At 51.0% G+C, this 13,512-nt stretch overlaps 2 protein-coding genes across 2 annotated transcripts; both read left to right on the top strand.

Annotated features, from left to right (window-relative positions):
- The first annotated feature begins 279 nt into the window (after positions 1-279).
- LOC147991994 (uncharacterized) lies at positions 280-1,308 on the top strand. The gene is made up of 2 exons (XM_087538896.1): positions 280-598; positions 758-1,308. The coding sequence occupies exons 1-2, from the start codon at positions 280-282 to the stop codon at positions 1,306-1,308; spliced, it is 870 nt and encodes a 289-aa protein (XP_087395022.1).
- An 8,052-nt stretch (positions 1,309-9,360) lies between these two features.
- Positions 9,361-10,460, top strand: LOC147991993 (ethylene-responsive transcription factor 8-like). Its single transcript, XM_087527081.1, has one exon. The coding sequence runs from the start codon at positions 9,466-9,468 to the stop codon at positions 10,174-10,176; it is 711 nt and encodes a 236-aa protein (XP_087383207.1). The 5' UTR covers positions 9,361-9,465; the 3' UTR covers positions 10,177-10,460.
- The last annotated feature ends 3,052 nt before the right edge of the window (positions 10,461-13,512 follow it).

Raw genomic sequence — 13,512 nt, 5'->3', positions numbered from 1 at the left:
CCTTTTGCAAACAAAGGTATGGACAGTGGAGACGAGTTTTTCTTCCATCACTTCCTTTGTTCATCGGACGATTCGTCATCGGATGATGACGATCATGTGGTGGCTGCACTGGTCGTTCACGACCATATTCAACGGCAGCTTCCTCGGTACAGGGGGTCAGTCCCTGTCCGTGCTCCCAACCTGAACCGCAATAGGGAGAGAGGTCACGCCCTGCTCTATGCCGATTACTTTGCCAACACCCCGCTCTTCAGGCCGGATAAATTTCGTCGCCGTTTTCGTATGGCAAGGCATGTGTTCAATCGTATCCGAGAGGGAGTGGTTGCTCATGACCCATACTTCGAGTGCAAGACGGATGCCCTTGGCAAGCTTGGATTCTCCTCCTACCAGAAATGCACCGCGGCCATCCGCATGCTTGCATATGGAATTCCAGGCGATTTGGTGGATGAGTATGTGCGTATGAGTGAGACAACATGTCTGATTTCAATGTACAAGTTTTGCCAGGCTGTGATCGAGGTCTTTGGCCCAGAGTACTTGAGGCAGCCAACTGCCGCTGATACAGAGAGATTGTTGGGGACCAACGCAGCTAGAAGCTTTCCAGGTATGCTTGGCAGCATAGATTGTATGCACTGGGAGTGGAAGAACTGTCCATTTACTTGGCAGGGCCAGTACAAGGGGCATGTTAACGGGTGCACTGTCATATTAAAAGCGGTGGCATCACAAGATCTTTGGATATGGCATTGTTTCTTTGGCATGGCAGGTTCTCACAATGATATCAACGTGCTGCAGCGTTCTCCAGTCTTTGCGAGGCTTGCAGAAGGCCACTCCCCACCTGTCAACTTTGAGATCAACAGCCACCATTACAACAAGGGATACTATCTAGCAGATGGTATATATCCTCAGTGGTCAACTTTTGTGAAGACAATCTCGAAACCCGAAGGTGAGAAGAGAAAGAGAATTGCCCAAATGCAAGAGAGTGTTAGAAAGGATGTGGAACGTGCTTTTGGTGTGCTTCAATCCCGGTGGGGTATCGTTCGAAACCCTGCACTGTCATGGGATGAAGGGAAGCTTTGGGAGGTGATGACTGTTTGTGTGATCATGCACAACATGATCGTCGAGGACGAGCGTGATGAGAGTATCTTCGACCAAGGATTTGATTATCAAGGTGAAAATATTGAGCCCCTGCACCAAGACCCGGCCACATTTGAACAGTTTTTCCAATTCCACCGTGAGATGCGTGATTGGCACACTCATGTGAATCTTCAAAATGACTTGGTTGAGCACGTGTCGAATCACATTGGCAACCAATAGATGTATTTGTTCATTTTATGTTCAGTCAAGACAATTTCGATTTGATTGTAAAACTATTTTATTAAAGACAATTTCAATTGGGTTGTAAAACTATTTTAATTTTCAGACAAAAATTTGAGTTCGAAACTAGTTTTAATGCAAATTTGGGCATTTCTTGGTCCTGACGGACAGGATGGGGCAAAAGGATGCGGCAGCGCGCTGGGCGTACGGCCACCACATCCTAGGACGGGTCCGAATACGACCCCAAATCCCTATCCAAAGGGATAAAAACAGGACAAAACGGACGTCCGGTTAGGGTCGCGCGATGGAGTTGGCCTCACCTCACGCGAAATAATGCAGCAGCAGGCGTGTACGTACTAGTAGCAGCACGGGAGGCGGTGCCGGGTACGCGATGCGGGGTGCGCGGAACCGCCCACCCGTCCGCGCGATCGATCCCGTGGTCCTCGGACGGAGAAAGCCTGGCAGCAGCGCCGCAAGCGTGCGGTGTGGGGCGTCGTCGAGGCGCTGTCACCCGCGCACGCGCCCCACGGGCACGGCTGTCCCTACGTACGCGCGCCGCACGGAACCTACCGGCGCGTGCCGGTCTGCCCCGCGCTGTCGGTCCACGCCGCGCGCGCCTCCACCGCTTTCAGTGCGGGCCCACGCCACGCCACGCCACGCCACGGGAGGAAGCAAACGGTGGGTGATCGATCGATCCATCCATAGTCCAGGCAACGACGCGCTGGACCCGGCCGATGCCGACACTTGTCCCCGGCCGCGGCCGCTGCCGCCTAGCGTGCCGTCGTCGCCCGTCCCTCTCGCCGCTCCCTCGATTTATTATTTTCATTTGTTAATCCATCAGTCGGCGTCCCACTTTACGTGGTGGCTACGGGCCGAGCGGTGCGGTGCGCGGGGCGGCTTTCTGGCGGATCGCGATCCGGTTCGTGTCCCCGGGACGTCACGCGCCGACGATGCGGTTGACGGGGCAGCGGAGATAAACAAACAAAGCAACCAAACAAAGCGGACGACGAGGCGATCGAGAGTGAGCGGGCGGCGTGGCCGTGCCGCGTCGTCGAGCGCGGGGCGTGGCCGGCAGCGGCGGGGCCAGGGGCCACGTGCCCGCGCGCCCACGCGGGCGGCGGGTTTTGCTAGCGCAGCTGGATGGCGGGCCCCGCCCGCCCGCCCGCCCGCCGGCTGCGTAGCGTGAGTAGCGTACGTACGCCGACCGGACCGCTGCGCGGGACGCACGGCACGGATCGTGATGCGCCCGCCCGTCCTTCCCGCGGGGCCCGTGCTGGCCCGTGACGTGCTGCCGCAACGTGCCGCTCGACGCACCGCCGCGGGGCGGGGCCCACGCGCGGCGGCTTTGATGCCATTTGTTTATGCCATGGAAGGACCCGGCCGGTTTTGCATTCTCCTCCCCGTAACATGCTCTTATTTCTTACAAGTACGATCTAAAATGTCCAGCGTGGAACTTGAAAAGAAAAATAAAATGTCAAGCGTGAGGAAAAACGAAAGACCCACACTACGTCGGTAAAAATTATAGAAGTTAATTACTAGTACATCTAGTATATGAACTTGCATGGTGCGTATAGATTCATAAATTAAGTTGAAAAATGACACAAATGAGTCACTGAACTATGATTTCGGGCACAGTTTGATACATTTGGTGTTAAATCTAGCGTCGGGTGTTAACTCAATGACGTGCCAGTGAGCCCATAGTATCTTCTATGTATATCTGTATGGGGTCCCACTTGTCAGTTGGACAGAGAAAGATATAAAGGATATAAATAAAACGACATGCTGCAGAATTCAAACCTCAAACATGAGAGGTTTCACTAGAGCAAGTAAAAGCTGATGCATGATAACTAGTCAGTAATTCTATTATGAATACTTGCTTGATTCTTTGGGCTTAAAGCTTTTTTTTTAACTAGAAGCTTTCTTTTATTTCGTGGTTGAACTCAATAACTGAGATGACGATGACGACACTTAAATAATGGATGAATCTGTATGTATGAATCCATAGTTCTATACGCACCGTTTCATGTATTGTAGGTGTAATTAACTTACATTATAATGCCAACCTATCTCCTAGTACTTACAGTGGAAATCACATAGGAGTATTTCGTTATTTTGGCTATCTTATAGAGCATGTTCCAAATCAGGCTGTAAGCTCGGACTGAACTCTTGAGCTCAACCACAAATCTTCTATCTTTTCTTTATTTAAAATTTTTTGGTAACATTTTTTTCAACTGCTTAAATTAAGTTCGCTGATATTTTAGTATGTCGAAGACGATTTTGAAAAGGCAATTTACACTTCTTTTTTCTTATAAAACTGCAATTTGATAAGAATACTAGCATAATACCCATGCGTTACTATGAAATTATAAAATACGAGGAGTTTGGTCATTGGCTTAGGAAGCCATCAAATACAAGGCACAAAGCTCGTGTATCGGGCAGGACAATATCTATCGTCGCTTTGGAATTACAATTTCTTCACTCAAATTTCTATGATATAGAAGTATAGAACTGAAAGAAATTTGTTAGGAAGAAACTGAAAACGAGAGCTTTATTTTGAGTTGGAGTTGCATTTCTGCATTTGTTATTTGTTCTTTCTTTAAGTGTTGATCTCACGTAAAAGTAGCAATATGTAGTTATTTATTTGAAGGAAATATGCCCTAGAGGAAATAATAAAGTTGTTATTTATATTTTCTTATATCATGATAAATGTTTATTATTCATGCTAGAAATTGTATTAACTGGAAACTTAGTACATGTGTGGATACATAGACAAACATAATGTCCCTAGTATGCCTCTACTTAACTAGCTCGTTAATCAAAGATTGTTAAGTTTCGTAGCCATAAACATGTGTTGTCATTTGATGAACGAGATCACATCATTAGAGAATGATGTGATGGATAAGACCCATCCATTAGCTTAGCATAATGATCGTTTAGTTTTTCTGCTATTGCTTTCTTCATGACTTATACATGTTCCTCTGACTATGAGATTATGCAACTCCCGAATACCGGAGGAACACCTTGTGTGCTATCAAACGTCACAACGTAACTGGGTGATTATAAAGATGCTCTACAGGTGTCTCAGATGGTGTTTGTTGAGTTGGCATAAATCGAGATTAGGATTTGTCACTCCGTGTATCGGAGAGGTATCTCTGGGCCCTCTCGGTAATGCACATCACTATGAGCCTTGCAAGCAATGTGTCTAATGAGTTAGCCACAGGATGATGCATTACGGAACGGGTAAAGAGACTTGCCGGTAACGAGATTGAACTAGGTATGATGATACTGACGATCGAATCTCGGGCAAATAACATACCGATGACAAAGGGAACAATGTATGTTGTTATGAGGTTTGACCGATAAAGATCTCCGTAGAATATGTAGGAGCCAATATGAGAATCCAGGTTCCGCTATTGGTTATTGACTGGAGATATGTCTCGGTCATGTCTACATAGTTCTCGAACCCATAGGGTCCGCACGCTTAACGTTCAATGACGATTTGTATTATGAGTTTCGTGTTTTGATGAACCGAAGTTTGTTCGGAGTCCCGGATGAGATCACGGACATGACGAGGATTCTCGACATGGTCGATACATAAAGATTCATATATTGGAAGGCTACATTCATACACCGGAATGGTTCGGGGCGTCTCGGATAAGTTTCAGAGTACCGGGGGTTACCGGAACCTCCCGGGAGGTTAATGGGCCACCTTGGGCCTTAGTGGAGAAAAGAGAGGGCCGGCCAGAGGTGGTGCCTCCCCTCCCCTGCGCAGTCTGAATTGGACAAGGGGAATGGGCGGCGCCCCCCTCCTTCCTTCTCTTCTCTTCCTCCTTCCCTTCTTCTCCTGCTTGGACTAGGAAAGGGGGGGACCGAATCCTACTTGGACCAGGAATCCAAGTAGGACTCTTCCCATGGCGCGCCCCCTAGAGCCGGCCACCTCTCCACCCCCCTTTATATACATGGGAGGGGGCACCCCAAAGGCACACCAAGTCTTCTCTTAGTCGTGTGCGGTGCCCCCCTCCACAGTTACACACCTCGGTCATATCGTCGTAGTGCTCCCTGCACCGCTAACTTCATCATCACCGTCATCATGCCGACGTGCTGACGAAACTCTCCCTCGTCCTCAACTGGATCAAGAGATCGAGGGACGTCATCGAGCTGAATGTGTGCTGAACGTGGAGGTGTCGTACGTTCGGTGCTTGGATCGGTTGGATCACGAAGACATTCGACTACATCAACCACGTGACTAAACGCTTCCGCTTTCGGTGTACGAGGGTACGTGGACACACTCCCCGCTCGTTGCTATGCATCTACTAGATAGATCTTGCGTGATCGTAGGAAAATATTGAAATACTGCGTTCCCCAACATTATTTGTGGTAGGTACCATATGTGAGTAGAAGTACATTTATGTATGTTTTGACATATTGTTGGTCTCACATGTGGGTAGTGGTACATTTGTCGACTAATAAAACTTGTTGGTCCCACCTGTGGGTTGAGGGCATTTGTTTATTGGTTATAAGGTTGTTGGTCTCATATGTGGTAGGTGTGCATTTGTTTATGGGTGAAGGTTGATGGTCCCACGTGTGAACTCGCCATCAACTCCAACCTTTATAAGTAGCGAACGTTATGGGTACACTTTACTAAGAGTCGGTTCTTTTTCGCCTCATGATTCTCCAGACTCTGATTCTAGGAAACTGCCCACAGAATCACCTGCTCACAAAATCAGCCATCTAGTTCTTATTTGAGATCCCAGCATGTGATTGTTGTACGAGTTGTGTGCTGAAATGTCTGTAACGCCCCTAGATTTGAACTGAGTGATAACTGCTAACACTTATTTTGGATAGTTTCATGCCTAATATGAACATGAAAGCAAGATGCAAATTTCATAAAGTGCTTAATATTAGAATTTTAAAGTGAGTTGCAAATGTCACAAAGTGTTTAATATTACAAAATTCATACTAAGTCCACATGCAACATACAATTTAGAAAGCAAGTAAGCATCCAAATTTTTATAGCACATATTTCCTAAACACTGGAAGTATGAGAGTGAGAGAGGATGAGATAGAAGCAAGCATAGATTCAACCGACCAAAACACCAACTAGTAGTTAGCACAGTTCTCACCTGTATTGCAGCATCCATGAACGCAACTTCCGATTGATCCATCTTTCGGCCAAGTATGCATTACGTTTTGTTTGCCCTATTTTGGGATGTGTTGAGTAACCAAGGCAGTGCAGGTGTGCAGTTCAGACTTCGAGGTTTCATTCAGGCAGTTAAAGTCTTGCATATTTTTGTACGAATTTGCAGGGTGATGGTAGGAATCAAGAATACGATGGACGCAGCAATGTAAAATTGATAACTTTGGCAGGGTTGAAACGCAAAATTTACTCTTTTATACTACTGCCAAAGAGATATAGAAGAACAAGAAGCTAGCTAGCTCAGTTGGGGTCCCTGGGGCAGCTTGACTAACATAACAGGGGGAACAGGTAAAGTGTGAATGTTTGAAGGGGCCAAATGAGAATATTTTCTTCCATCTAAGTCCTCGCAAAACAATTCCTTAAGTGATTTTCATTGGGCGGGGGGCGCTCCGCTCAACACCTACTTGCTCGAAAGTTGTGGTAAACGGACTTACGAGGAGGAAATTAATGCATGCTCGCAGATTGAGACAAGGAGGCCCAATTTCACCGCTCCTTTTTGTCATAGACATGGACATTCTCACTTCATTGATTATGAAAGCTGACAATGAGGAGGTCTTGCAAACATTGCCTCGGATTAACACCATTCATCGCATATCCATATTTGCCGATGATATGCTTCACTAGACTGACACGCTAGGATATCACTTTTGTCAATTCTGCACTGGATATATTTAGCAAGTCCTCGAGCCTTCAATTTAACTACGACAAATCCTTGGCAATTCGGATCAAAGGAGAGGAGGTTGACACTATGCGCATTTCAAAGGTTTTGGGCTACAAGATTGATTCATTCCCTTGCCATTACTTAGGTCTAAAATTGAGCTTGAATTATCCGACCAACTATCAATGGCAACCCATGCTAGATTCAGTCAGGGATTTCCTCCCAGTTTGGTAGGGAGGGCTCATTGCTAGGGCCGACAGATTGGTGCTTATCAAGACAAATCCACCATCTCATGGTCATTGAAACTTTCGATCTAGGTGTTCGAGGAAATTAACACGTGGTTACGAGCTTTCTTCTAGGCGGGGCCAGGGCATATAATGGATGTCAATGCCTTGTTGCCTGGCCTTCGGTTTGCAAGCCAATTAGCTTGGCGGACAAGGTGTCAAAACCCTTCAACTACAGGCTATTGCGTCGAGGGTACAATGGGAATGGTTGTGGCGTACTGACCCTCATCGGCCGTGGCAAGGCTTGCAACTCCTAGATGATGATATAGTGCATCATGTTTTTGACAGACCTGTCATGATTTTGATGGGTGATAGAGGCAGGACCTTGTTCTGGAGGGATAGATGAATAAATGGCTACGATGTAAGAGATCTTGTGCCGCTCATTTCCCTCAAAATCTGCACAAGGATTGCCAATAAAAGGACAGTGAAGGTTGCATTCAGTAACCATAGCTAGAGAGAACATACTGATATATCCAACAGCTTGTCAACTCTTTAACTTTTTGATATACCCTAGCTTCGGACTATCATCAGCACCATCACACTCAAGCCTGATGTGCCCGTCACATTTATTTGGAGGTGGACAACTTCTGGGCACTACTCTGCAAACTCGGTTTACAAACTATTATGGCAATTAGCTACAGATTCGCCCGAGGTTCATGCATCTGGAAGTGTTGGGAACCTCACAAGTACAATATCTTCGCATGACTAGCATTCCTCTACCGCCTTTTGGACCTCGGATAGAAGGACTCAACATGGTCTCCGAGCACAAACTTCTACATGCTTTACCTTCCTCCAAAATGAAGATACCATGGATCACATCCTTATGTATTGTGTGGCTTCTCGTGAGACTTGTTATAGGTGCTTGTCGTAACTGGGAGTCATTGTTCAAATTCCTGATCAGCAACATTCTCTAGAGGAATGGTGGCTTGGTATAGGAGAACGTTCCATAGCAAAGCCACGAGGGGCTTCGACACCATGATCGCTCTTATTGCTTGGAACCTATGGGAACAACGGAACGCTCGGGGTGTTCCGTTCCATAATAGGGACAAACAGAAATCTGGCCAAGCACTAGTCGATCACATTTCAGATGAGTAACCTCCTGGAGGGGAGCTGGAGCGGTATATGTTGACTATCTAGTGAGCAGTTAGTTTTGTTTCCTTTTTAGTGTGTGTACATACATTGTTGCTTGCAACGATCGTAAGTTTCTTGTACATTTTTTGCGCTCTCTTGTATAAAAATTTGGTACGACATTGTCGTACTCTCTCAAAGAATAAACTCCTAGAGTTTTGCGGTGACCTTCGTCATCTAATCCAGCGTCATCCTCTTCTCCAGGCCTTTGGCCTTTTCGGATCGACGTCACCGGCGTTTCATGGCAGGGTTCGGTGACCTCTCGGTTGCACGTGTGGACAGAACTCCGTTGTTTCGACGGTGCCATGAAACTCTAGCCGTTGTTTCGACGGTGCCACGAAACTCTAGCCGTCACTACTATTGACGTGCCCTCTGTATGTGCGAGTCGGAGAAGACAAAAGAATACCAAAATTCAATTGTGCGATATGCTGCTTCTGTGTTTTTATATGCATTTTTTGAGTTGCTTTTGTGCATTTGTGGTGCACACAAAGATCATGCCCAACGCGTGACCGAGAAGGGACCGACCCACAAAGTTCGTAACCGCCCCAGGGTTTGCGCAATTTCGCGGATCCCGAGGGTCCGGGCGGAAAGGCGGGCGTTACAAATTGTAATGCCGCCACGCAAAAGACGAGGGGCGGCGGCGCGGACAGTCAAAGCGCTCCGTCCCTGACTGCGCCGAGTTTTATTCCCTCCTCTCCTCTTGCCGCTCCACCACTCGCTCGCTCCCCATTTCCTCCCTTTTTAACCAGCTGCTCCCCCCACCCCCTATAATAAGTCCCTCCTCCCCCTCCCTCTCCCACCCCCCAACCCCAGATCCTGCACGCCATCCATCAGCTTCATAGGCACACACCCATCCGTCAACAAGAAAGAGAAAGGCGAGCCGGCCAGCCATGGCGCCCAGGACGTCCGACAAGACGGCGACGCCGCCCGCTGCCGGGGCCGCCGCGACCGGGCTCGCGCTCGGCGTCGGCGGCGGCAACGGCGGGGGCGTCGGCACGCACTACCGCGGCGTCAGGAAGCGGCCGTGGGGCCGGTACGCGGCGGAGATCCGCGACCCGGCCAAGAAGAGCCGGGTGTGGCTCGGCACGTACGACACGGCCGAGGAGGCCGCCCGCGCCTACGACGCCGCCGCGCGCGAGTACCGCGGCAACAAGGCCAAGACCAACTTCCCCTTCGCCTCCGCCTCCGCGCCGCCCGCCGCCGCCGCGGCCCTCACCGGCGACGGCAGCCGGAGCAGCAACAGCAGCACCGTCGAGTCCTTCGGCGGCGACGTGCAGGCGCCCATGCAGGCCATGCCGCTCCCTCCGTCCCTCGAGCTCGACCTGTTCCACCGCGCGGCCACCAGCACCGCCGGCGCCGGCATGCGCTTCCCCTTCAGCGGCTACCCGGTGTCGCACCCGTACTACTTCTTCGGGCAGGCCGCGGCCGCCGCCGCCGCCGGCTGCCACATGTACAGCCAGGCGCCGAAGGTGACCGTGGCGTCCGTGTCCCCGAGCGACTCCGACTCCTCGTCGGTGGTGGATCTGGCGCCGTCGCCGCCCACAAGGAAGCCCGTCCCGTTCGACCTCGACCTGAACTGCCCGCCGCCGGCGGAGCTCTGATCGGGGCCGCCGGAGTTCATGTAGCTGATATGACTGCTAGTTTCTTTGGTCGCCTTCTTTTTTTGCCCCTAGTAGAGCGAAGAAAATTTGCATGTACCTCCATGATGTTTTTAGGAGAGGCCGTCCGCCTTGCACAACAGCGGCAGGGGCAGATCTGTAAATACGGTTTCTTTTTTCGCCGGAGAGGCAGAGATAGATGGATGGATGGATGTATTGTCGCCCAAGACAAGTCCTGCCGGCGTTGCCATGGACCGAATTATATCGAGTTACTTCCTACTTTGACAGACCACTCGTATTTACTCGCTGCTCAGTTACTATCTTCTTGCGAATCCTCTACTCCATTTACTAGCAGATCTTTTTTTTACGAGTAGACATTAACCAGCATATCTTTGGTGAAACGGAGGGTAGATGGACGGCAGGAGTAAGTGCGTTTGCACCCGTCGTCTCGTCTCATCTCATCTGGCCGCTTGGTTGCGACCCATGCAGCATGGTCATTATTGGCCGGTCGACGAAAGCTCGGGTCGGGTCACCTCGTGCGCGCGCTGCTGCATGGATCCATGCTAGCCGCCCACTACGTGTCGAATTTACTACTGCAAATCGCGCTCACGATCCGTCGCAATAATAAAACAGCGATGCGCGGGGACGGCTCCTTGGAAAAAATGTCGCCGTCCGTCCTTTCGGGTTTTAATTTAATTTTAAGCCAACCCCTCATAGTAGCTTGGCAGCACAAGTGTCAAATTACTGACAGTAACAAGATCAGATAAGGGTATGGTAAATCCGCCGCTGCCTCCGCGGCCGCCCTGCCGACGGAGGAAATGGTATTTTATTTCCGTGATCTTGCTTTGGCCAAGTCCTCTTCTTCTCCCCCGCAAAAAAAAAAAACAAGTCCTCTTCTTCTCGCAGCGGCGGCACGACGGAAGTGTCCGGTGTCAGATCGTGGGAGGGAAAAATAATAATCAGTGCGCCTGCCGCCGTACGTACCGCGACGTGTCGTCCACTCCAGGCTGTTTCCCGCGGAGGGACGTAGGCGCGGCCGCGGGGGGGCATCTGGATAACGAACGAGGTCGGGGAGCGTCGTGGGCGTGAGATAAATTGCTTGTTAATTAGGCGCGGCGGCCAGCAGTGCGGTGCGGGGCCCGCGGTGGATCTTTCGCTGCTTCGCTTCCGTTCCGTCGGTGTGGGTGTGGGTGTGGGTGTGGCCCCCGTACGGCGCGGGATGGCGACCGTGTGCGCGCGGTGCGCGGGGGTGGGGCGGGTGGTTGGTCGCCCTTTTCCGCTCGTGACCTTGGGAGTGGCGTGAGCGTGTGGGCGACGCGCCCGCGGGCCACGTGTGCCGCCGCTGCCGGCCACTCCCTGCCCTGCCGCCCCCGCCCGGATCAGCGCTGCGGCACGGCACTCCGTTACCTGTGTTGTGGCGCCCATGGGAACGTAGGAGCGGTGGGAGTCAGTGCAGCGCTGGGCGCGGGGTGGGTGGGATTGGGTGGTGCGTGTGCGCGGGGGCCGCAGGGGATGGGGCAGGGAGACCTGGCGTGGTCGCGGCAGACAGGGGGGCGGGCCCGGCGCGCGGGAGCGGCGGGCATCGGGGTGCAGTGATTCGCGCGGCGGCAGTTTCGCCCTCGCCCGCGGGCTGTGTGTGGGGCCCGCGCGCGGCGCGGGGCCTGCCGCCTGCCCGGCCCTGCCCGCCCGATCCGGCCGTCCACCAGCCAGCTACGCGCACGCACGCATGTCGCCACTGGCCGCCGGTTTCGTCGCGGCTCGCGGCTACGCGCCTCGCTGGTTTGTTTTCTACTAGCACTAGCAATTGTTTATTGTGCTCGTTCTCAACGCGTGCGTCCACGTCATGCTACGTGCTCGCTGGCCACGATGGGTCCGGGGAAATTAGCTGCGGCGCGACGGGATGCCGGCGGTATAATAATACTCCGTCCGTGCTCGCGAATTCCGTTGACGGTTCGTTCGGTTTGAAAGGGAACGCGCGCGGTCCGGCCGGAATTTGTCCCGCCGGTGTACGTGGGTCTCCTGGGAAATTCGGTCGCACACTCGTGGAAGTGCGCGCTGCGGTGACCTGTTGGAGGGTTGGCGTACGGGGTAAGGAATCCACACAAGTTGAAAAACAACCGGCACCGATCTCCACCGGTGTAGCGATCGTACAGCTGGTTTTGTTCGTTTATTTAGTCCTTTTTATAAACGATAAATGATCTACTGAACTTCAACGAAGCGTGGATCTTTTTAGTTCGTTTTTAGAATAGGGGGAGTACCAGAAGTGGTCAGAATGCCATGGAAGTGATCCATTTGATAAGAAAAACCGAATCCAGAACATAAACAAATTGTTTCAATTCATGAGGGAAACCAAATCGAAAACTAAACTAATTGAACATGCTTATAAGGAAAATCAGGCCAAAAAACCGCATGAGCAACCTGCCCTCATCGACCATACGCCCAAAGGCCAAAATCGAACAAACAAACACTCAAATCCACAGTCGCTGCTCCAACTTCCCTCCTTGCGCACGAGCTACAGCGACGCATGATTTGGACGCTTGTAGCCCATGCATGCTACACGAGACAACCGCTCGCGGACCACAAAATGTTTGCGTTAGACATCCGTGAACGGCGCACTGACGTACAAGCCAGACCGACCATACATATCATGTCAACCAAGACGACGTCCATACCACCCTCGCAGCACCGGGCATAATCCGCCAACACTACCTCTCGCAGTCGTCACACCAACATACTACTACCCGCTTTCGAACTGCAATGCCGCATGACTCGACTGCCTGTACCCCAAGCTACACACGGAAGCCACGCGCAGAGCACGACCATCACACCAACTCATCCAGCGCCGCTACCTTGATATACCGACGGCTCGCCTGCGAGCAGCAACACTGCATGATCCTACCAACTCGTACAGAAAAAGGCTTTCGCCCCGCTGTATATATAAAGCACAACAACCGAACCAATACAAGGTAATGAGGAAATTCTCTTACAAAACGGATCAAAGATAAAACCAGAATACAAGAGGTGCCCACACCCTACCAAGAAGCACCATATGCTGCTAACAAGAAAAGAACTCATGAGTCAAAGAGAGACTACTCGACTTCGATGGAAGGCACACACTAAGCTGCCGTCAGAGTCTCGAGAGGATCCGCATACTCTCGCTTCGGGCCGTGGAGAGTTGATTCTACCTGCAAACACCGAGGACAGAGAGCAATGCTACCAATGTCGGGTGTAAAAGATTGGAAGCCGCGGGATCGCCTCCTGTGAGAGCCAATGGGGTATCAAGAAAGGATCTGAGGTTGCCCGCCGATGCCGAGGAGGAGCAAACATAGCGAACCTGAA

The sequence above is a fragment of the Triticum urartu genome, chromosome 1A, assembly GCF_056163025.1.
Source record: "Triticum urartu cultivar PI428250 chromosome 1A, HENAU_Tu73, whole genome shotgun sequence".
Taxonomy (NCBI): domain Eukaryota; kingdom Viridiplantae; phylum Streptophyta; class Magnoliopsida; order Poales; family Poaceae; genus Triticum; species Triticum urartu.
Note: the sequence above shows the minus strand (reverse complement) of the source record. Positions and strands in the feature narration are given on the sequence as shown.

Bases quoted from the DNA above. Each gene is read 5' to 3' on its own strand.
- LOC147991994 (XM_087538896.1), top strand. From the start codon at position 280: ATGGCAAGGCATGTGTTCAATCGTATCCGAGAGGGAGTGGTTGCTCAT. The intron at 599-757 runs GTATGCTTGGCA...TTGGCATGGCAG, and splicing joins CGCAGCTAGAAGCTTTCCAG to GTTCTCACAATGATATCAAC.
- LOC147991993 (XM_087527081.1), top strand. From the start codon at position 9,466: ATGGCGCCCAGGACGTCCGACAAGACGGCGACGCCGCCCGCTGCCGGG.